Source organism: Leptodactylus fuscus, chromosome 1, assembly GCF_031893055.1.
Source record: "Leptodactylus fuscus isolate aLepFus1 chromosome 1, aLepFus1.hap2, whole genome shotgun sequence".
Classification (NCBI taxonomy): Eukaryota; Metazoa; Chordata; class Amphibia; order Anura; family Leptodactylidae; genus Leptodactylus; species Leptodactylus fuscus.
Genome location: NC_134265.1, coordinates 318640728 through 318666440, shown reverse-complemented (window position 1 = coordinate 318666440; position 25713 = coordinate 318640728). Strand labels below are relative to the sequence as shown.

General features: G+C 41.4%; 1 protein-coding gene across 1 annotated transcript in view; it reads left to right on the top strand.

Moving 5' to 3' along the window:
• Positions 1-25713, top strand: part of CCKAR (cholecystokinin A receptor) — a 56829-nt gene that overhangs the window by 16112 nt on the left and 15004 nt on the right. The window contains exons 3-4 of the mRNA XM_075260053.1: positions 13153-13414; positions 24561-24679. Coding sequence (XP_075116154.1) covers positions 13153-13414; positions 24561-24679 — 381 coding nt within the window. The remainder of the gene's footprint in view (positions 1-13152; positions 13415-24560; positions 24680-25713) is intronic.

The window sequence follows — 25713 nt, the reverse complement described above, 5'->3', positions numbered from 1 at the left end:
CCCTAAAAAAGAATGTGATCTACTTACGCATCGTGCACGATAGGCGGGCATTCAGGGTCCGCCGTCTTCTTCATCCTCCGTAGTTTAATATAACTTTAGCGGTGCCTGAATAGCCTTTTTAAAGGCTATTCACGCATATGTGGGGCTCTATCAGCATGATTTTGTTGATAGAGCCCCTTTAAGGTTGCTATGCCTAACAGTTGAACTTTGGCTGGGTCGGTTCAGCCAATCAGGGCTAATCATGCTGCCAATCAACATCCAATCATGGGCTAAGGTGGCGTATTTAAACCTGTTTCTGACGCTTATTAGCTGCCTGTGATTACATTAGTTTTCTAGGCTCTGTGTTCTCAGAACTTACTCATAATACATTTTCCTCTATTCTGAAGATTCCCTGGTTTTCTGATTTTGGCTTGCACTCCCAACATAGAAGGGGATTCTTCACAGTAAAAACAGCGAGGCTCTGGAACTCTCTGCCCCAGGAAGTGGTGATGGTGGATTCATTAAACTAGTTCAAAGAGGGCCTGGATGCCTTTCTTGAACAGAACAATATTACAGATTATAGACTCTAGATTTTAAGGACACGTTGATCCAGGGTTTTCCCCCCTGAAATAGGACAATTGGCATGAGCCTCATGGGGTTTTTGGCCTTCCCCTGGATCAACACTGTAGGGATTGTAGGGTTATAGGTTGGACTTGATGGACTAATGTCTTTATCCAACCTCATCTACTATGTAACTATGTAACTCTTTCTTGCTGATTTGGCTTTTTCTGTGACCTCCTGGACTCGACTATAGCTCTGGCTTCTGATATTCCTCTGGCTTTGTTTAGGGTATTCTAGTGCACTCCTGTTTTAGCCCCGACTTGAGTCTTATTATCATGCCCGCAATAAGATTTCTAGTTTAGTCCTTAGCCTGCAAGTGTACCTATTACTTGGCACCTTGTTCAGCCTGGGTTCTGAGCAGCCAAGTCCACCCTGCCTTGTGGTGGGCTCTGGAGTAGCTTTAGACCGATGTAAACCAGTGTGGTGTTGGATTATTAGTAAGTTATATACTTGCTGTCTGTTGGTGCTGTCAGTAAACGTCTGGGTATTAGAAAATGTCTTACATGGCAATTCCATTACTTTTTGGGAATTGCTTAAGCAGCAATTCTATAATAGACTGCGGTGGGAAGGTGTTAAACATATAGCTGAAAGGTAGCACAAACCAGGAACAGGAAATTTAGTAATAATTTAGAGTAAATAGAGATGCATAGATAGATAGGCTGATAGACAGATGGAAAAGTAAAACAGCAACACTGCAAGTTAGCAAAAATCAGTGAATGTCTTTATTCTAGTTTTTGCTGACTTGGAGCACTGCTGTTTGCTTTTCTATTGCTGAACTGGATATGCCAGTCTGCTAGGATTTGCACCATTGACTGCTGGAGGGTTGTATACTCTTTTGTGCTGCCTTGGACTATTTGTTTCAGGACAGAATGATAGATAGATAGATAGATAGATAGATAGATAGATAGATAGATAGATAGATAGATAGATAGATAGATAGATTAGATAGATCTTGAGAAAGAAGTGTTATTACAAGTAAGGATGAAGCTTTGGTTTATATGTATAAGACTATTTAGTATATTGTTGGTGCTCCGGGAGGTTCCAGTTTTTACATAGCTCCTAAATGAGTGCACCTCCCTCCCCCTTATATTCTGTTTGTGTATGATAAGTAGACATATGGTTTTATTTGTGCTGAACGATTCTGTGAGCTGGTTAATGGAAAGCTCTGCTCATCCTCTATCAGCTGCCTGAAGACATGAGGAGTAATTTCCCCTTTTCTCACTCATCCCCATTACATTCACATCAAAGCAAATCTGTACAATGTATTAACAGTTAATAATTTTCCTCTGCTCTGAAGCATAAATCGTCATATCAGGAAATACACAGGGAGGCGACTGGAGAGGTCTTTCCTTTACCACAATACAAGTCGTTGTTGTGTATAGATATTTATTATAAACACAGATGGGAATTAATCCCCTTGTAATATGGCGCCCACTGCCATAGCAACTCGCCAGAGATCATTCGCTATATGACTATAACACATTGCTATTCATGGGAAACCTATCTGAATCCCTGTTTACACAATAGCCTCGTATATACATTTGTATAAAGAGTCTTGTGTCTTTTGTTACATTTTTATTGACAGTTGTAATAATCTGTGAATACGGTATATTGAAACCAATGTTAGCATACAAGTCTAATATAGAAGTTTAGGAGAGGTCAGGCCCTCATACTGTCTATAGAGGGAAAAAGCTGATTAAATAGTGTAACCTACTCTCTATAGCAACCATTCACACTTTGCATAAAAAAATGGCATCTATAGTAATTTCAGAAAATGGAAATATAGCCACATTATAGCACTTGTATTATTGCTGTGAGAACCCTACAAGCCTTCTAAACCAAACTGATTTAAGGCTACATGTACCAAAATGCAGCTGAAAAACAAAACACTGCAAAAATGTTATCCAAAAACACATGCTTTTTTGCTACATTGTGCAATCTAATTCCCCCCATGTAAGTCTGTGGAAAATAATAACATAAATAAGTAATATAAGTAAATCTATAATATAAATAAATAAATGTATAACATAAATAAATAATATAAATATATAACATAAATTACATAAATATATAACAAATTATAATCTAACTATATAAATAAATATTTAATATAAATAAATTATAATATAATATAAATAAATAAAATAATAAATACAATCTCATTCATTTTGCTGGGACTGTAGAGTGCAGCTTTTTTGTTAGGAACCTGATGCAACAATAACGGACAGTTATTCCAGGGCAACCAGAATCCCTAAACAAGGCCAAACAGTCCTGAGTGTACGACGCTCTCCTAACCAGAGCAGACCAGGCCCCAGAGGTCTTCGCCAGAGCTCCTGATGGTGGAGTTGGACTTGGAAAATTCTGGAACCCAGAACCACAACTGCCCAGAGAGCACAGCACACTCAGCGAACTCCAAGTAGCAGAGGACCCCCCCAAAAAGCAGAAACACTAACCTCAGCGGAAGAAGAAACGGGAGGAGCTGATCAGCAAAGAGAGAGAGTGTTCTGAAGGATGCCACGAGATAGCGGACGCACCGCAGGAGGGTCGTACAGGCCAAGTGGGTACACAGGAGGTATCGCAGGTTCCAGGGAAAGCCAAGTCAACAAGCCGGGTTGGTAGACAGGAGGTCACGAGGTAGCAGGAGGGAGAAGCAAATGTGTAGTCAGGATAGCCAGGTCATACACAAGAGGTCAGAATGTAGCCAAATCAGGAGGTGGAGAGGTAGTCTGGAAGGCAAGCCCAGGTAAAAAAACAGGAAAACAGTAGAAGGCACAGGAGGTTCAGGGTCAGAAGCAGGAACAAAGCACAGGGGGAAGTTGTCACCAGGTGAAACTGAATAACCATTGGTGAGATGGAGCCAGAATGAGGTCTAAATAGCCTCTGGCCCGCCACATGACCCCCCGACCCCGGAAGTGTCGGTTCTGACCCCAGGAGGGGACTAGAATATCCGCAGACTAATGCGGAGGTTCTGGCCCTCCTTCAAAAGGGACCAGAGGCGCCACTCCGGCACAACAGACAGAGCGGGCTTAACATTTTTTTCCCACTGTTTTCTACAACATGTAGCATCTGACCTGTCAGGGCACTTAGAAACATTAAACCATCCACAGGTTATGATAGTGGATTTAGTGTCACAAATCGCCCTGTTTTAAATCCATCTGTGCCCACATTAAAAAAAACAAAACCTTTATACTTGCCTAGAGATGAGTCTGTTTCTCTACGGACTCGTCTCTGGTGCTCCCAGTACCTGCGCAGTTCTTCACTGAAGCCAGAGGAGTATATGTGCGATTTTTATTCTCTAATGTTCCTGATCAATTATTTCTGTCAGTTTTAGTACAATTATACCCTCTGCTTTCAGGTGGGCAGTCTTGGGTTGCCTGCTCTAACCCAGGACCGCCCATCTAACAGTAGAAAGTATACAGTAACTATGCTTTCCTTGCTAAAGAATGGTGGCTAGAAAAAAATTAAAATCAAAATCAGTGGAATGATGCCTATTGAAAGATTCAAAGAATTGGTGGAAGTGGTGAAAGGTCCTCTTTAAAGGGAGTCTGTCAGCAGAACCCAGCATATCAACTAAGTTAGGATATTGGAATCAAACAGTATTTTCCCCTTGTGAATTGGTGCCTTTGTTACTGAGATATCACTTTTTGTGTCAATATGCAAATGAGCTCCTTGAAACAGTGAGGACATTATCGCTTACCTCTTTGGAGCAATGGTAGTGCCCTTGTTGCTCCAAACAGCTTACTGACAAAAACAGTGGTATCTCAATAACAGAGATACGATTTACAACAGGAAAACACTGTTCGATTCAGGCGCCTATAATTTATCTATCTATGGGGTTGGGTTAATATCATCTGTTTTGGTGACCACTCCTTTTAAGGGGTTTCCAGGGTTATAATATTATCTTAAATTATATAAGATAAGATAATAATAATATCTATAAGATAATATATAAGATAATATCTTAGATTTAGCACCCATACCAATTAGGTGTATGAAGTAGCAGCTTCTGCTTCACAGGTGAGTGATATTGGATTCATCAATCACATGGTCTAGCTCAGTCCCTTTCAGGTGAATATAACTGAGCTACAATATCAAGTATAGCTGCTGTATAATCTACACTCTGTGCTTAGGAAGCAGTAAATGACTCGGAAATTTATTTATTTATTTATTTATTTATTTTAAATCAATTACAAAATTGTCTGACCTCTGTATAAGCAATGCCGCCCCTGCTACCTCTTGTGTCACCCCCTCTACCTCATAGATTGTAAGTTCTTGTGAGCAGGGCCATCAGTCCCATTGTGTGATAAATGATTTTCTTTGTCATGTATCTTTCTGTCTGTATTTGAACCCTACAAATTGTACAGCGCTGCGGAATATGTTGGCGCTATATAAATAAAATGTATTATTATTATATTATTAATTGTATTTTTAAGGTATAAGTGGAAATTTTAGACAAAAAACGTACATTATTGTAATTGATGTAAACTTGCTTGCAGTCTTATCAAAAAGCTGAATATGTAGGAATTCCACTGGAACACTGGGAAAGTGACTGGTTGGTTGTATTGCCTTGAAGTTTGTTGACGGTCACTTGCAGGGAATTTGCACCATAAGGGTGCATTCACACTACGGAACGCCATCGTGTATCACAGCTGTACACGCCGGCGTTACAGCAGGGCTGCCGGACACTTCCCATTCATTTCTATGGGAGCCGGCATGCGAGCGCTCCCCATAGAAATGAATGGAAAAAAGCAGTCCATTCATTTCTATGGGGAGCGCTCGCATGCCGGCTCCCATAGAAATGAATGGGAAGTGTCCGGCAGCCCTGCTGTAACGCCGGTGTGTACGGCTGTGATACACGCTGGCGTTCCGTAATGTGAATGCACCCTAACATGAGTTTCTGCAACATACAACTCACAGGAGGGAACCGGAGGATGGGAGGAGTAGTAGCTGTGTTGCCAATGAGAGGCCAAGAACACTCAACCACCTACTTCAGCCCACCTCCCAAGTTGGGGCAAGGTTTAGGGGGCCCGCATTTGTACCTGTTGGTGGTGGGAGTTTCCCCGGGGAACTTCCAGCCAGAAGATTAGCCATCACTTTGCTCAACTTGATAGAAGTTACCTCTTCAGTGAACATAGCAACTACTACTCCCATTCTCTGCACACACCTCTTCGTGGTTGCTGCAAATGTTTGGGGTTGCTGGGTGTCAGACCCCAACCAATGTGATATTGATGACCTACCCTAAGGAAGTAATCCTGGAAAACCTTTTTACGTATAGATACAGTCCCTATTATTATGTGTAAATGTGGACCTACACCAGCAGATGACATGGCTCCCCAAACCATCACAGATTGTGGAAACTTCACATTAGACCTCATGCAGCTTGGATTGTGTACAGCAGCCTCTCCACTCTTCCTCCAGACTCTGGGACCTTCCAAATGAAATGCAAAATTTACTTTAATCTGAAAACACATTTGACCACTGAGCAACAGTCCAGAACTTTTTGATAAATATTCTAATTTATTGAGATACACTAGTATGTAAATTTATTATATAAAATTTAAGGGGAATTTAATATACATTTCACACTAATAATAATAATAATAATAATAATAATAATGTATGTATCCCCCAAATGTAAAGCACCATGGAATTAATGGTGCTATATAAATAATAATAATAATAATAATAATAATAATAATTTGTCCCTATAGAGCTCTTACAATATGGAACTGTAGAGACTCTGTGTGCTGTCATATAATGTCCACGCAGACAGCATTGCCGTGATCATGAGGTCTTCCAGCTTAATGCTCCATCTAATAAATCTTTTTCTAACCCCCTGTCAAATTTTAATTTATGTGACTCTTCTAATTTGCGTAGGTCAGCTCATTCAGAGTTTGGAAGGGGCATTTAACTCATCCCTATAGAAATCAATGCATGTTTTTTTTTTCTAAGGTGTTTGAATGTTTGCAGTGTAGATAGTATTTGATTTCTTGTATGGATTTATTTGAGATGGATCACATCTACAAAATCATCAGTTTGCAAAAGTTTCACTAGAATCTTCATTTTTGTAGAACATTCTCTGTTTCTGTAGCACAGATGTAAATCTTATAATATAAAATCGTATGGATATAATAGTGAATTTCTGCTGACTGTACAGATCTGCACCAAATTTGGCACTTACGTTGGGTTGACACTAGCGCCCGGACTCCGGGTCCGGTCATGAGCGCGGTTGAGCGTTTTATGCCCTTCGCCGGAAAACCGTTTTTTTTTAAACCAGACACAGAGTACTGCATGTCCGATTCTGTGTCCGGTTTTAAAAAAACGGTTTCGCGGCGAAGGGCATAAAACGCTCACCAGCGCACACGGCCGGACATCTTTCAAACACATTCAAATGAATGGGTCTGAAAGAGTCCTGCAGCTTTGCGTCTCCTGCTCTGTTTTGTGCAGGAAACGGAAACCTGTATGAACGGAGACCGGGCGCAGATGTGAACGAGTCCTTAGCTAAATCAGATGCTTCCAAAAGGTTTTTGACCACCTTTTGACAGATCTGTGAGACCTATCATTCTTGATATATTCACAAAAGCAAATATAGTATGCTGCATATGATATAACATCAGATGACCCGTATTAGCCAATAAAAAGCTCTCAAGTCCTTCATTGGTAGCCTCCGCAGCTTTTTTTTGTTGCAGATTTTGTTGCGGTTTTTTGAGCCAAAACTAGGACTAGATTGAGCAGAAGTTAGAAGTATAAAGACTTCCTATATATTTTCAGTTCCATTTGTAGCCGTTCTTGGCTTTGGCTCAAAAAACCGCAACAAAATCTGCAACAAAAAAAGCTGCATTTCCGCAATGTGGGGCCTCAGCCTTTAGACAAGGTTTCTATAACAATCCAACAATTTTTTTTTTACATTGTGATTCTATAAGAAGTACAATTTGTCCTGCAAACAATAAGCCCTCTAAGAAAAAGAAAAAAGTTATGGGGTTTGGTAGGTGGGGAATCAAATCCAATAATCTTCTATTAAATCAATGCAAAAACACTGCTAAATGTTGCACCATTTTTATTGTCAAAAATTTCAGAATTTCTAATGGAAGTTCTAAATGGAGCTCAATGTAAATACACCCTAATATACCTCAATGTAAACACACATTTTTTATACCAAGGACCACTTTCATGTAAACCAATTTTCATGTGGCGTGGAGGGGGGATTGGGGATAGAATTGGGGTTTTCGCTGGTAGGTCAGAGATGGGCAATTGGGTGGCTCATAAGAAATCACAAATAAGTGTATATTTAATTATTCCATTTATACAACCCTATTCTTTATTAAGGAGGCAAATCTCCATATTATGCATAATTTATTGGTGGTATGGAGAGCTCCTTTAATAAAAGTATTGGTAGGGCAGGGGGGGAGCCCTCACTCAATTATTGGTGGTATGTTGAGAGCCCCCTTAATAAAGTCTAGATAGGGCAAGAGGGACCATCACTCTGGGGGCGCTATTACTGTAATAGTTCCCCCGACAGGTAATATTATCTGTGTGTGAGGGGGCTGTTATTAGCTGTGTGGGGCATTATAACTGTAATAGTGCCCTAATAGAGCCTCTCCCTACAGGTAATAGTCTCCCCACACACAGGTAATGTTATTAACAATGTGGGGGGGGGACGACACTATTAGGGCCCCTTCACACGGCGTATACGCTCACTGCTTTGGAGCGTGTAAACGTTCCGTAGCAGCGGCGTCTAAAAGCAGATCGCATTGATTTCTATGGGAGCTGGCATACGCGCGCTCGCCATAGAAATGAATGGGCTGCTTTTTCCATTCATTTCTATGGGGAGCGCGCGTCTGCGGGCTCCCATAGAAAACAATGGGAAGTGCTTTAGACGCCGCTGCTACGGAACGTTTACACGCTCCAAAGCAGTGAGCGTATACGCCGTGTGAAGGGGCCCTAACTGTAATAGAGGCCTAATAGTACCCACCACAGGTAATAGTCCCCACCTCCCACATACTGGTACTATAACTACAAATACATTACATTTACCTGATTAGTAATACAGCTTCCGGGACCTGTCTGTACATAGGATGTGTGCATCTGCTATTCTGCTCCACAGTCTTAGCAGGCACCTCTGTAGCCCAATCATTAGTGTTGTCGGCCCTACATCAGACCCAAAAAACAGAGGGACTTATCCTCATATATCATGACTATTTAATCTCCTTCGCTTTCAGCTGGTACCATTGGTAACCATTTTCTGTTCCTTGGGACTTTGATCTGGAAATCTTGAGGACGGTTTGGTGGGTAGTATTTTTGCTCATTTTTTTCCGTTTTCACCATGTATTTTCAAGTCTGACCTACAAAGGTTATACCATATATTTATTGCACTCCTCAAAGTCACTTATAAAATACTGCAACACAACTAAGTAAAGAAAAGGCACTCCTTTTTTTGATTATTTTTTTTTTAAATCCATATAAAGGTCTTCAACCTTTTTCATCAATGTGTCTTAGAAATAGCTTTAACTGCAAATGCATGTCAAGTCTACTTGGGTTAGTCTGTGTGAACATCGTACATCTTGACACTGCAATTTCTCTTAATTTCCTTTGTAACATTATGTGAACTACATAAGACGGCGCAGAGATTCGAACTCTTAAGACGCTCTGCAGGATCATAATGGACTTGAAGTCAGGGCTTTGATAGGGTCACTCCAGGATATTGATGGCATGTACTCTGAACAATAATATCTGCTCGATAAAAAACTCTGTCCAGATCAGCTCTCACACTCCGAGTGCAGTAAGTGCTATAAAGAAATAAAACATATTATTGGGTCAACAGCGGGATGACCGTGACCTGGACTAAAAGAGTACCCATAGCAATCGCACCTTCTGTCCACCTCCCTTTCAAAAGGTGCATCGGGAAGTGGCACTAGAGATTCACTCTCACCAGGATAAAAGGATGTCAGTAAAAACTATAAACTAACAATGTCTTCACCATTTTCAGTTCCCCTGGAGATGATGGTAATAAGGTATGGCTTCTGGTGGTGAGGGTCATTGTGAAAAGGTCACAACTTGGCAGGTGTTAGCCTACATTCAGATAAACGTGGGTGAAAACAGCTATTCATTGTTGTCACAGACTAGCAAAATATAGGTCATGCTCTGCTTTTGTCTGTTTTATATAGATGATCCATGTTTAGCATTAGGAGGTGTAAGACACCTGGGACCTGCGCTGATCAGCTCTTCTTAGCAGCCGCTATATGCAGAACAGAGAGGCAGATAGCTCTGTTCTTGTTGTAGTGACCATGCTCAGCTCCCATACAGATGAATAGTTCTGACCCCCAGTGATAAGATAGTGATGACCTATCATTTGCCCTAAAATAAAATAAAAATCATTTTCCATCTACATTACTGTATGTTTTTTATGTAGGTGACACAGTCTTGTGTCGCTGGGGTTGGGGCTGTAACTTGCGATGGAGGTGTGGTATTGTATTTTTTTAATTAAACTTAATTTAACTTTTTTTTATATTTTTGTTTATTGACTTTATTTATTTATATGTGAATATATTGTGCCCCCAGTTCATAATAGACCTTTGGGGGGCAGTTTCATATCACTTTTTTACTCCTTATTTTCCCTGTAATTGGGGCAGGTCCATTTGCCCCAGTTAAAGAAGGAATACAGCCTTATTGGCTACATTGAACATTTGACCTGGGTCCTGGATACAGATATTTTCTTGCCAGTGGCATAACTAAAGTCTTGTGGGCCCCGGTGCAATCTTTTGTCCGGGGCCCCCTATCTCATCCCTACAGCTAATTCTTGATCGTGATGGTTACAGGTGCTAAGGAGTTTAAACAACCTTATTGTGGTTAGGGTAATCTTTGGGTCTCTTTGGCTTAAGGGCCAGATGGAAGTTGCAATCTCAATACTGATGCCAATGCTTATGGGCCCCCTAAGCCTCCTGGGCCCTGGTGCGACTGCACCCTTTGCACCCCTGATTCTTGTAGAGATTGCTGCCGACAACCTGGAAATATATATATATATATATATATATATATATATATATATATATAGTCAATGGGTGGTCAACATCTGATTAAAGGCTTTTCCCACCTTATAAAGTGATAACATATCTCTGGGACATACCATTACTCTCTGAACATTGGGGATCCCCACAATCCTGATAATGAACAAGATGTTGCATTAGTGGTGCTGCATCCATTTCCTTGCTCGGTGGTACTCCTATCCACCAATGCATGAAATTGCAGCCAGCCCCATTCACTTGGAAGTTGCACCTCCTTCATTCTCATTCTTCATTCATTCAGGATTGGGTTCCATAGATCAGACTCCCACAATGACTTTATAGAACAGGACAACTCTTTTAAGGGTAATATTTAAGACGTTCAAGATTGGCATTGCATACAAGAGCTCAAGACATTGACTCCAAGATGCCGTGGGCTTATATAAAGGGAACTTGGCACTAGACTTGATTATGAAACCAAATCACAACCATGATGCTGAAGTGCTTGCTACATTTGTACATATATTATTATTATTATTATTATTACTATTAATAATAACAATTTACATAGCACCATTAATTCCATGGTGAAGTACATTATTATATTAATTCCATGGTGCTGACATTATTATATTAATTCCATGGTGCTGGACATTATTATATTAATTCCATGGTTCTGGACATTATTATATTTATTCCATGGTGCTGGACATTATTATATTTATTCCATAGTGCTGGACATTATTATATTTATTCCATGGTGCTGGACATTATTATATTAATTCCTTGGTGCTTTACATTTGAGGTTTTACATATGGTACACAAAATAAACAAAACAAATATGATACTAACAAGGACTAACTGGCACAGTGGGATAGAGGACCCTGCCCACAAGGGCTTACAATCTATGAGATTTCCAGTTGGAGTCACTCATTTTAAGGTGAATTACTGAACCTGGGGAGTTATTTTAAGGGGGACCCACATCTATCATATAGCTTATAGATACGCCATAAATGCCTTTCCTGGATGGACCCCCTTAAGTGGCTTTTCAAGCATAGTTAAGAAAATAGGCATTTTGGATCAAGCAACATACAAATGTATAGACCTGGATTCCTCTTCTTGGCTACTCGCATGCATTATACACTGATCAAAAAAATAAAGGGAACACTCAAATAACACATCCTAGATCTGAATGAATGAAATATTCTCATTGAATACTTTGTTCTGTAGAAAGTTGAATGTGATGACAACAAAATCACACAAAAATGATCAATGGAAATCAAATGTATTAACCAATGGAGGCCTGGATTTCGAGTCACCCCCAAAATCAAAGTGGAAAAACACACTACAGGCTGATCCAACTTTGATGTAATGTCCTTAAAACATGTTAGAATGAGGCTGAGTAGTGTGTGTGGCCTCCACGTGCCTGTATGACCTCCCTACAATGCCTGGGCATGCTTCTGAGGAGGTTGCGGATGGTCTCCTGAGGGATCTACTCCCAGACCTGGACTAAAGCATCTGCCAACTCCTGGACAGTCTGTGATGCAACGTGACATTGGTGGATGGAGTGAGACATGATGTCCCAGATGTGCTCAATCGGATTCAGGTATGGGGAACGGGCGGGCCAGTCCATAACTTCAATGCCTTCATCTTGCAGGAACTGCTGACACACTCCAGTCACATGAGGTCTGGCATTGTCCTGCATTAGGAGGAACCCAGGGCCAACCGCATCAGCATATGGTCTCACAAGGGGTCTGAGGATCTCATCTCGATACCTAATGGCAGTCAGGCTACCTCTGGCGAGCACAAAGAAATACCACCTCACACCATTACTGACCCACTGCCAAACCAGTCATGCCACTTTAATTTTGGGGGTGATTCGAAATCCAGGCCTCCATTCATTAATAAATTTGATTTCCATTGATGATTTTTGTGTGATTTTGTTGTCATCACATTCAACTTTGTACAGAACAAAGTATTCAATGAGAATATTTCATTCATTCAGATCTAGGATGTGTTATTTGAATGTTCCCTTTATTTTTTTGAACAGTGTATTATTTTTCCTGGGTGTGGTCTCTGTAAGCAGAGGAATAGCTGGAGGTGGGACTGGTTGAACCCCGGGTATTGGGGAATGACACTAAACCATTCTGCCTTGGCTAAGGTTTTTTGACACAGGAACAAAGAAAGAAATCCTTACCCAAGGTGAAGGAATACCTGGCTACAAGACTAGCATTAAAATGCTATAAAGTAATTTATTCTAGAATAATTTAAAAAAATACTTAGAGATTTCTAGAGAATTCTAAGGTTATTTGTTTATTCCTTTGAATGAGTTGAACATACTTTATCATCTCATACATATTTATGTAACTGTCTGCCGAAACTGATGTGAGATTCACCTTTATGATTCATTGCACTTAAATAACATTTGACCATATCAGCCGCTCATTAGTAATAGGGTTATGTGATGTCAGTGTAAGATGCATGTTCCACCTTCTAATCTGCTACCGCTTATTTAATGCAGGAGATAACAATGTATTCTTGTTTCCTTGGATAGGTATCTCCGTAAGCGTGTCAACATTCAATCTGGTTGCCATATCTCTGGAGAGATATAGCGCAATTTGTAAGCCCCTACAGTCAAGAGTATGGCAGACAAAGTCACATGCTTTGAAGGTGATTGCGGTTACATGGTTCATTTCATTTACAATGATGTCACCATATCCAATTTATAGCACGTTGGTGCCGTTTTCAAAGTATGACAATACAACGGCACATATGTGTCGCCTGGAGTGGCCCAATGACCTCACCCAACAATCATGGTAAGAACGGGTCATTTTTCCTTATTATCCGTAAACACAACCGTATTACAGGAACTGCTAATTATTTATATTGTTAGTCTAGTATTGAAACATTATTTTGTATATCGTATTTGGAATACTTGCTCCTACACAGTGACCTCAACACACTACAGAGCATGCCCACAACACTCTCTTATATTTTCTATTGCTATTTTCTGACTTGGATTGCTAATGTCCAAATTACTACTGTAAAGGATATCTGGAATAGTAGTTCAGGCAAGATGACTTCCTCGATCATGTACAGAATATAGAATAAAAAGTATATACATACAGTTTGACGTTGCCAACGGACAACTGGGGTTCGGCCTGGCCCTGACCTCGGCAGCATGTATCCCATGTACTCTTCTTTCATCTTGACTCTTGTACTGCATGTCCTGCTATTTGCAGCTCTACCTGTATACAGACTCTGTATGTATTGACTTGATATATATATATATATATATATATATATATATATATATATTATATTAAAATAAAACAAAATTGTTAAAAAAAAACCGTAAAAATTAAAAAGAGAAGGATAAGTCTTTAATATTGGATTGGTAGGGGGTCTCGGCACCTCCAATAATTAGCTGTTTCAAGAGGCCAATTTGCAAAGAAATAAACAGGGAAGTAGCTAAAAGGATTGTAGAGCCTTTGAGTCTCACCACTATTTTGGTACTTTGCAAGTGGGGACTCCATTACATACTTGGCATTGGGGTCCAATAGCTTCAAGCTACTCCTCTAAAAATAGAAATGGAGTTGTTTAGATTTTCTGTGGGGTTTTTTATAATATTTATTGAAGTTTAGGTTTTTACAGAGGAGGCAAGGTATACAGCGCGACAATACATACAGAATTCATGGGGAAAAACATGAGTAATAGAACAATACAATGCATAAGAAATAAAGGGGATGGGAAAATTGACAAGGGAAAAACAAGAACGTATAAGGGGGGAAGGGTAGAAGAAAAGATGGGATCCTCGATCATAGAGCTTGCAGAATGCAGTTGGTGTCCCAAGGACACCAGAAGACCTGGAACGCCTCCATTGAGTTGTTGAGGTTGGCTGTCAAATACTCAAGACTACAAATATCTTTCATTTGGGCCACAAAGTCAGAGCCTGGCGGAGGGAGCTCTCTTCCAATTCTTAACTATGAGAAATTACGCCTCATTGAAGAGGAAGAGGAAAAGTCTAGATGTTTTCTTGCCCAGGTGTCTAGAAGGGAGTTTCAGGAGGTAAATAAGAGGATCTAAAGGAACCCCCTGGAGAAAGAGGGCATCTGCTAAGGTTTTGACCTCCCTCCAGAAACCCAGGATCAATGGACACTGCCAAAAGATGGGAGTTCTTATGGCACAGTGACAGTAGATTTTTTGCGTCTTTAAGAATCAGATTGTCTTCCTCTCTCTCTCTGCAAGTGTTCCCTGATAAGAGTCAGACCAATGCTTGGATAGTGCCTCTGTTATCTCTGTATATAAATCCAGAAGTAACTGTGCAGTTCGGAAGCACACTATTCATGTCAGAACTACGCCTCTGGTATGAGCTAAAAATCAGGAAGTGGAAGGGAGAGGAGACAGGGGAGCAGGAGAAACCCTGAGATGGAAATATTCCTCTAACTTGGAAGTCTATCAGAAAGGCCCAACCCTACCAATGCATATAACTATATATGGGTAAGATTTTATTTTTCAAAATTCCAATCTATTAATGTATTCTTGATTGAGTCAATTAAAAGATTAAGAGCATGGCATTGCTAGTAGGTGCAATTCTGTATCACTCTTTATTACTTCCCACTAATCGTTCTCTCTCAATGATTTCCTCTGTCTATAATTTATCAGCAAATCTGAGAAACACTACACTGACACTTATTGTAATACAATTGGAATGTCTTCCTTACTTTGACTCCTGTCAGGCTGTTTCATTATTTATCACCCTGCCTTCTTCGTGCACTGATACAATAGATCTTATTGATTTTTGTCCTTTTCCCCTTCTGGATTAAGAGATGGGGCACGCATTACATTAGCCAATACTCTTATTAAAATTTAACACCCGTCAATGCTCCCCTGACATGTTTTGCTGTCTATCATTGCTTTATCAGGTGACTGGGATCTTTGACATGCAGGACATACACATGGCCACAGACTAAGACTGTTTTATATCTCTACTCCTGCCTGACAAGTCTGGTTTACAAAATACTTGTGTTCTCTAGAAAATACTTCTGGAATATATTTTTTACATTCCGGTTATCCCTCCTAAATATTTTACAATGAATTGTCGAATTGGTTTTACCATTTCCCTCACTAAAGGGTGTGTCCCTACAGATTCTGTGAAGTGTAGCTCCCCAGTAGAGGAAGGTCAGTAGGATGGAAGTAGTAATCATAGTTGTGACTATGGCAAGGATCTCAACCAGATCCTTCAGCTCTCCTTCAAGGATGATGCAGTGCTGAAGGAGCTTGCAGGGTGTCTGATGGTGGTAGTTGTGTTTCCCAGGGGATGTCCTAATGGTTGTATGTCTCCTTGAGGATAAGACTCAAGAGGCAGGGTTTTGCAGAGTCTTAAACCATTGGTGATCATTCTATAATAGTACTTCATGGATTAGTGCATCATGCCATACTAGTGAGGACATGGTGCCCGCTAACAATGGTGTAGTTTTTTTTCGACAGATCAGATGCCTGTTAAGTTACCTGGGTCAGCCATCCTCTGCCTTGGCTGTGATCCTACTAGAGGATTTTTTACATAGGTTGACAGCTGTTATACACTGATGAGCAAAATGGTAATAATTAGAGATGAGCGAACAGCGTTCAATCGAGTACATGTTCGATCGGATATCAGGCTGTTCGAGATGTTCGATTCCAGTCAAACACCAGGTGGAAAACTCACAAAAAATTTGATTCCCCTCCCACCTTCCCTGGCGCTTTTTTTGCACCAATAACTGTGCAGGGGAGGTGGGACAGGAACTACGACAACGGAGGCATTGAAAAAAAATCAGAAAAAGTAATTGGCTGGCTAATTCAGGTGACCTCCAATTTATACGAATGGTGGATTTAATATCCGGTTCATATGAGACTGTGAACTATGTGATTGTGAGACAGGGACAGATGTACTGGCAGGGTTAGCTAGGGATTACTTTTATTTAGATGGAAATGTTACTCAAACAGCTCTTTGGGGCTCTATCTGGTCGGGATCCATGTCAGCTTGCGATATGCATGAGCTGACTTTTTCCCATAGGAATGCATTGACCAGCGTTGATTGGCCGAATGCCATACAGACTACAGCATTCGGCCAATCAACGCTGGTTCTGCCGGAGGCTTGTCTGTGAGGAGGCGGAGTCTAAGATCAGACCAGAATGGAGACTGCTGTGGACCGATCTTAGACTCCGCCTTCTCCGGTAAAACCAGCGTTGATTGGCCGAATGCTGTATGCTGTATGGCATTCAGCCAATCAACGCTGGTCAATGCATTCCTATGCCGAGATGTAGCAGTGCTGGCTGTGCGCTCAGCACTGCTACATCTCTGAGATGCAGCAGAGCTGAGTGTGCAGTAGGGTTCAGCGCACACTCAGCTCTGCTACATCTCTGATGCAGCAGAGCTGAGTGTGCAGCAGGGTTCAGCACATCTACTGTATGATGCAGCAGAGCTGAGTGTGCAGCAGGGATCAGCGCACACTAGGCTCTGCTTCATCTCTGGTGTAGCAGTGCTGAGCGCACGGCCAGCACTGCTACATCTCGGCATAGGAATGCATTGACCAGCGTTGATTGGCTGAATACCATACACAGGGCCGCCATCAGGAATTTTGGGGCCCCATACAGCCTAAGTGTCTGGGCCCCCCCTGCCATTTTTGCTTTGCGCGCCGCGGGAAATTTAGCCCCACCCACTGTTATGTTGACTCCGCCCACTCATTAATTTTCCATTTGCCCGCACACTGTATAATCCTCCTACAGTCACCCGTAAATTATATGTCCCCCTCCGTCTCTCCCCTAGCTTCATATACACCCTCCATCTCTGCCCCCAGATTCATGTCCCCTCCATCTCTGCCCCCAGATTCATGTCCCCTCCATCTCTGCCCCCAGATTCATGTCCCCTCCATCTCTGCCCCCAGATTCATGTCCCCACATTTCTGCCCACAGATTCATGTCCCCCCATCTCTATACCTCCCAACTTTTGAAGAACTAAAAGAGGGACAAAATGTGTGGCGCGCTTAGCGCGCCGCAGCAAATTTAGCCCCGCCCACTTTTGTGTTGACTCCACCCACTTGTTAATTTTTCATGTGCCCGCACACAGTATAATCCTCCTACAGTCACCCGTAAATTATATGTCCCCCCTCTATCTCTCCCCCAGTTTCATATACACCCTTCATCTGCCCCCAGTTTCATGTCCCCCTTCCATCTCTGCCCCTAGATTCATGTCCCCACATCTCTGCCCCCAGTTTCATGTCCCCCCAAATTCATGTCCCCCCAGATTCATGTCCCCCCTCCATCTCTGCCCCCAGATTCATGTCCCCCATCTCTGCCCCCAGATTCATGTCCTCTCCATCTCTGCCCCCAGATTCATGTCCTCTCCATTTCTGCCCCCAGATTCATGTCCCCACAGTGTCATGCCGTCCCCTCCTTCATCTGCCCCAGTGTCATTCCGTCCTCTCTTTCATCTGCCCCCAGATTCATGTCCCCACAGTGTCATGCCGTCCCCTCCTTCATCTGCCCCAGTGTCATTCCGTCCTCTCTTTCATCTGCCCCCAGATTCACGTTCCACCTCCACATTAAACTTACCTTCTCCTCCGCTCCCTCGCCGCTCTCTGCGCGTCTCTCTCACTGACACATGCGGCTGAAGGAAGGAGCTGACACAGGTCAGCTTCACGCTTCGCCGCTGGGTGTCTCTCTCGCTGACGCTGACATGTATGCGGCTGAAGCGAGGAGCTGACCTGTGTCAGCTCCTCACTTCGCCGCTGCCGGCTCTCTCGCTGACACATATGCGGCTGAGCCGGGTTCCGGCTCAGCCGCATATGTGTCACCGAGACAGCGGCGAAGTGAGGAGTTGACACAGGTCAGCTCCTCGCTTCAGCCGCATATGTGTCAGCGAGACAGGCGGCAGCGGCGAAGCGAGGAGCTGACCTGTGTCAGCTCCTCGCTGACCTGTGTCAGCTCCTCTGGACGCAGATCTGAGTTGAAACAGGACATACAATGACTGCTGCCGGCGCCAGGGGGCCCGGGCCCCCCCCATTTTAAAATTTGGCCGGGCCCCTGACGCCAGTAGCAGTAGTACTGGCCTATCGGCGGCCCTGACCATACAGCATTCGGCCAATCAACGCTGGTTTTATCAGAGAAGGTGGAGTCTAAGATCGGTCCACAGCAGTCTCCAATCTGGTCCGATCTTAGACTCCTCCTCCTCACAGACGAGTCTCCGACAGAACCAGCGTTGATTGGCCAAATGCTGTACTCGGTATGGCATTCGGCCAATCAACGCTGGTCAATGCATTCCTATGGGAAAAAGTCAGCTCGCGCATATTGCAAGCTGAAAGGGATCCCAACATAAGACAGTGACTTGGGCTTGTTAGATGCCCCCAGACATGCTTCCCCTGCTGTCCCAGTTGCATTCCATAGTTGTTGGCATCATTTCCTGGGGTGTCATGGTGGACTTGGTGACCCTCCTGAGTCGAATAGTGGTTTCCCCCTAAACGAGTATTTATTCCCCATAGACTATAATGGGGTTCGATGTTCGATTGAACAGTCGAGTATTGAGTGGCTACTCGAATCGAACTTTGAACTTCGAACATTTCACTGTTCTCTCATCTCTAGTAACAATGTTTTGAACTTGTGACTTTCAGGCTCCACATTAAGGTACTCGCACCAGCGATCTTCTGATCACTCATTCGGTGTTATACACTTCAGTACAGAAGTATTAGTGTACACGGACAAGTAAAAGGGTAACAATGTTTTGAACATTTGACTTTCAGGTTCCATATCTCACCATCTACTACAACTCCAAACATGAGAGTACCATCATTTTATAGACAATCATCTTGACTATCACGTGTATAAATTTGACTTGTAACTATTTAGCATATGCTTAGTTATGCAGATTATTGTCTTGTAACTGCATTGTTACTGTTTTGCTCCTGATGGTGGAAAAATCTTTTTCTTCTTGTATACTACAAATTATAACCTGTCCTCACATTCCCTAATAGCTGATTGTGAGTATCCCACAAGACGAGTTACTTCATACACTCAAAAAGGCAGACACAGTGTTCCGTCAGGACAATGACCTGAAGGACATGTCTAGATTAGCAAAGAAATGGTTCAATGACAATGATGTAGAGGTGCTGGATTGGCCCCCCAGTCCCCAGACCAAAATGCAATCGAACACTTGTGGGTACAGTTGAAGAAAAAGCTGTATTTGTACCCAAGTGAATTGACCAGTATGCACCAACATTGGAAACATGTAGAAGAGACCTGGACCTTTCAGTCGAGACATGCTTGAATCTGATTGACAGCATGCCCAGAAGGAGTCAGGCAATATTGAAAGCCAAAGGTGGATTTACAAAATAATACAAATTAAAATTTAGATTTTTAGGAGCAAAACCATAACAATGCAGGTACATGACAAGAATCTGCATAACTAATTATATGCTAAAGACAAATTTATGTATGAGATAGCCAAGATGATTGCCTATAGCTACATCTCTGACTATAACCACCAGTCAGACAGGGCAACCCCTGAGAATCTACATTCCGCAGCCTGGAAATTGTAGGAAGTTGTGGATTCTAAGACTATAGCATAATAGAAAAGTGATAGATTGCCCCAGCAAGGGAGATACAGATTTCCATCAGGAAGTATCCTCTGTCAGCTTAGCGCCAATCCCAGGGGCTGCTCTCCAACAACTGTTCCTTCAGTATGTGGCAGGTGTTGGATTTACTATGAGCCATGCTCAATTAACCCCTGGAAGACATGGCCTAAAAACAGCTTTTGGACACAGTCCTATTTTTCAAATCTGATGTGTCACTTTGTCTGGTTATAACTTTGATATGTCTTAACATTTGAAATCAAGTTTTTTCATGAGACATTGTGCTACATATTAGTGGTAAGCTTTGGTCTATATTGTTTTGCATTTATTTATGTTTTGCATTTAAGTTTTCCCCTACCCAAAACTCATGTTCTATATCCTTTAGTAGGATTCTAGTCGGATACTACCATAGTACTTATGTAGTACAATGGCCAAAGTCAAACTGCATAGGGACACACCTCCAACGGGTAACACCCATTTGTCAATTTGTTTGTAAATTTATAGCAGGAATAACACAGGATCGACACAATGCAGAGCTCCGAGAAAGGATGTTCAGTTCTGTATTTACATTGTGCCGATCATCTGTTAATCCAACAGGAAGTTTGCAAATTAATTGGCAGAATTGTCATTGCATAAAGAATACCGGAGCATTCAGGGTTACACAGCTCTCATCAGTGAGCCAGACTGTTTCAGAATTAGTCTTCATGTATGTCTGGGATCACTGCAACCATTTCTGCTTGTGAGCACTGTTTAAGGGTGACGAATAGTAGGGTAATGCACAACTGCAAGCCTCTCAGGGATCCTACACCTTGAGGTTCATGGGACTCCAGAGGCACCAGCAGCTTCAAATACCTACTTTAGCAGCTGCTGTCTTAGTCCCATGAATTTGTCTTGCAGAAACCTTCCTCATTATGCCTTTATCTCCACAAACCTGTCTGTGCTATGAATCCGCCACAAATCTCTTCACAGTACAATGATCATGCTTCATTTTTCATGAAATATCTGTTTTCATACCTTGTCCAAGACATTGCACTACTGGATGCTTTTTGGCAGTAGAGAGATCCTTTCTCTTTCCCATGTTGCTTAAAACCTAATGTGCAACGTCCTTCTTAAGTAGATTTCATTTAATTGGGCTCACTAATTATCATTAATTATTTATCATAGGTGTTTGAAATTGATGTCAGTCATCCAAATATGCCAATAATATATTTAATATTTCATTGATTGTACTGGGGACACCTTTTTATCCTGTGCGCATGCGCACCTTTCACTGTGGCAATAAGTTTCTCTTGCGATTTTGTGATATAATGAAACTTCTCACCTGTGCGATTAGTTACCCTATGCTCATTTGTGTATGCCAGTGCTCGCCTCAGATAATTATTATTACCGTATATACTCGAGTATAAGCCGACCCGAATATAAGCCGACCTCCCTAATTTTACCACAAAAAACTGGGAAAACTTATTGACTCAAGTATAAGGCGAGGGGGGGGGAAAATGCAGCAGCTACTGGAAAATTTCAAAAATGAAAATGGTCGGAGTTTTTGGGTGCAGTAGATGCTGGGTGCTGGAGAAGGGGAGGGGGTGTTTTGGTTGTCTGTCTGCCCCTTCCCTGAGCTTGAGGACTGTTTTTTTTTTTTTTCCCCATTTGGAATTCAGCCTGGCTGTATATAGGGTATCTGCAGTGCTCCTATTAACCCCTTCCCGAGGGAACAGGAGCACTGCAGATCCCATATATTCAGTAGACCGGACACTGTCAGACACAGGGATCCCTAATGTGTTTGTGTTTCACAGTAATTCTCTACTTTTATATGTATTCTAGGGAAAGGAGGGATTTAGAACTTTTATTTATTTTATTTTTTTATTATATATTTTTTTAATGCTTCTTTCCCCCCCCCCACCACCACTATTTTATGGGAGATTCTATACATTACTATTGTGACTGGTCATAGACCCCCCTCCCCCCAAAAAAATAAATAATAATTTTTTTTTTCTTGACTCGAGTATAAGCCGAGGGGGGGCTTTTTCAGCACATAAACTGTGCTTAAAAATTCGGCTTATACTCGAGTATATACGGTAGGTAATTATTATTTGCTATATAAGGACACTTTCTTTTGGCTATTGAATACCCCTGAGAAGCCTTTTTGGTGATACATATGGGGATTTACTTTATAGACCACTCCTATTGGGGTGCTATATCGATGTAGCATTGTATAATGTTTTGCACCCTGACTTCTTCATCTCAGCCTCTTACACAATGGGATATCTAAACATTTGCCTAAATCACTTGGGAATTTATTTCTTAGTACGTTTCTGTTGCTATTTTGTTTAGCCTGTTTTCGGCTTTGTATAACATTTATATGATATATATTACTCCTTGTCTGCTCATTGTTCAGATTGCTGACACTATATGCACTTTGCTCATAAACACTTTCTTAGTTTAGGGACAGCCATTTATTTAGTCTCTGGTTGGATTCATTTGCAGTTTTTGTCATGGTGTACATTCTGGGTAATTTTTGTATTCTATTCTGAATGGTCCATTATTGCTATGTTTTAAAGTGATTTTAATCTTTGGTGCCAAACTGCCAAATAAAATGTATGTATTGTATATTGAAAAAAAATTTTTTTTTTTTTGGGGGGGTGATATTTTCTTATATATGTATACTCCTTTTTTTGTCATACATCTTTCTAGCATAAACGAACTGATCCCCTTATAATTGGTGCTCGCTGGTGCTCTCTCTTCCACATATAGTTATTGCCGTACGTGTTGGAACCCCTGAAGTTTTCCAGAAAATAAAGTATTTATCCCAGAAAATTTTGCAATTACACATGTTTTGGTATACACATTTATTTCCTTTGTGTGTATTGGAATAACACAATAAAAATGAGAAAAAGAAAACAGACATAATTTCACACAAAACTCCAAAAATATGGTGGGCAAAATTGTTGGCATCTTTTCAAAATTATGGGTAAATAGCTTTTGTTTGTCAAGCATTTGATGCTCATTTCGATTCACCTGTGGTAAGTAACAGGTGTGGGCAATATAAAAATCACACTTGAAACCAGATAAAAGGAGAAAAGTTGACTCCATCTTTGCATTGTGTATCTGTGTGTGCCACAGTAAGAATGGAGAACAGAAAGAAGAGAAGAGAGCTGTTTGAGGGCTTGAGAACCAAAATTATGGAAAAATATCAACAATCTCAAGGTTACAAGTCCCAGGCCTTTAAAAAAAATTTATTTTTTATTTTTGCCCGAACAACCCCTTTAATTAAATTTTACATTACCGTATATACTCAAGTATAAGCCGACCCAAATATAAGCCGAGGTCCCTAATCTTACCACAAAAAAACAGGGAAAACTTATTGACTCGAGTATAAGCCGGGGGGGAATACAGCAGCTACTGGAAAATTTCAAAAATTAAAATGGTTGGAGTTTTTGGGTGCAGTAGTTGCTGGGTGATGGGGAAGGGGAGGGGATGTTTTGGTCGTCTATCTGCCCTTTCCCTGAGCTTGAGGACTGGGTTTTTTTTTCCCCCACTTGGAATTCGGCCTGGCTGAATATAGGATATCTGCAGTGCTCCTATTATCCCTTCCTGATGGAACAGGAGCACTGCAGATCCCCTATATTCAGTAGACCGGGCACTCTCAGACACAGGGATACCTAATGTGTATGTGTTTCACAGTCATTTTCTACTTTTATATGTATTCTAGGGAAAGGAGGGATTAAGAACTTTTAATTTTTTTTATTTTCTTTTAAAGGGGCTCTATCAGCAAAATCCTGCAGATAGAGCCCCACATATGCGTGCATAGCCTTTAAAAAGACTATTCAGGCACCGTAAATGTTATATTAAACTATTCCCCCCCCCCCCCCGTTTTAAAATAATAACTTAAAAAAGAATGTTCTCTACTTACGGAACGTGCACCCTGGGCGGGCATTCAGGGTGTGCCGTCTTCTTCTTTCCCGCCTCTTCTTCCTCTGACGTCTTCGGGTCCCATCCTCCTCCGGCGCTTGCTCGCGGACACTGATAAAAAAAAATAGCCTGGGCGCATGCGCAGTAGCCGTAGTAGAAGCCGCGTGCTACTGCGCATGTGCCTGGGCTATTTTTTTTTATCAGTGTCCGCGACTCGAGTATAAGCCAAGGGGGGCTTTTCCAGCACAAAAACTGTGCTGAAAAATTCGGCTTATACTTGAGTATATTCGGTACTTTTTTGCTTTTACTTTTTTTTTATTTTTTAACTTTGTTGCAATTTTTCTGATCAAGAATTCTGCATCCAGTATGTTAGTGTTCATTATAGCGAGTCAATGATCTAGATAGAGTCATTGTTATTCCCTGACTGTTTCTTATGTTTTCAATTTTAGGTATATTTTTCTTCTGTTAATTCTCTTCCTTGTTCCTGGGATTGTTATGACTATCGCATATGCCTTAATATCCTTGGAATTATATAGAGGAATACGATTTAATGCAAATCCGAAGAAAGGTAACACTTTCCGCATAGTAATGTTGTGTTGTGTGTTAAGACAAAGTATAGTATAGACTTCTGTATTTGGCATGGAGACAGATGGCGGTGACCCGTTTCTACAGATTATAGAAACATAAATTATTTGGTGAATTTTTATAAGATTTTAATGGAAAATGTGGTTTCCTTTTTTGAACAATGAATTATTCAGTTTATATTCATCTGTTTATTCAAAAATAAATTGGTTCATCTATAAGAGGCTTCTGTTGCAGATTCCATCACATTTGATAGAAAAATAGCACTACTTCTCAATAGTATAGAGAGACTCCTGGTCCCTGGTGCCCTGCATGGGCTTTTGACTGGAAAGGAGAATTACCGGATAGTAACCACATTATGTTTCTGGGACGGTAATGTGTCCTTCCCTGAAAGTAATATGTTGCAGAAAGAATGGAGCAAACTCTTTCCTTCAGATCCCGTCCTTGTTCATGTGCGTCCTGGAATACTGTTGTGTCCTTCTATAGAGACTTTTAGGCTCCGTTTTCACGGAGTAACGCACCGCACATTTAGACACATATACACGTGTCAAAGCACGACGCTTTAAAACAGATCCCACTGATTTCAATGGGTGCCGGCTTACGCGCGTAACACATTAAATCAATGTGTTACAAAGCCTCCTATCGATTTCAATGTCTAGCACGAGTAAGCCGGCACCCATTGAAATGAATGGGATCTGTTTTGAAGCGCCGCGTTCTGACACGTGTATACGTTTCTAAATAAGCGGTGTGTTACTCTGTGAGAAAGGAGCCTTATTGGCAGATAAGAACATGTCCTGGTCACGTGATGGGCACACAGGTACATGACTTATTACAGGACACAGTTATGATAACCATATTGTAACAAGCCATGTGCCTGTACAGTATGTTCATCACATGACATAAACATTCGAGGTTCAATGGTAAGGTTCCTATCCTTTACCTGACGCACAACAGAGTATGTAAATACACACATCCTATTAATATTATGGATGTTTGTGGGTTTGTGTGTTTGGATGTTTG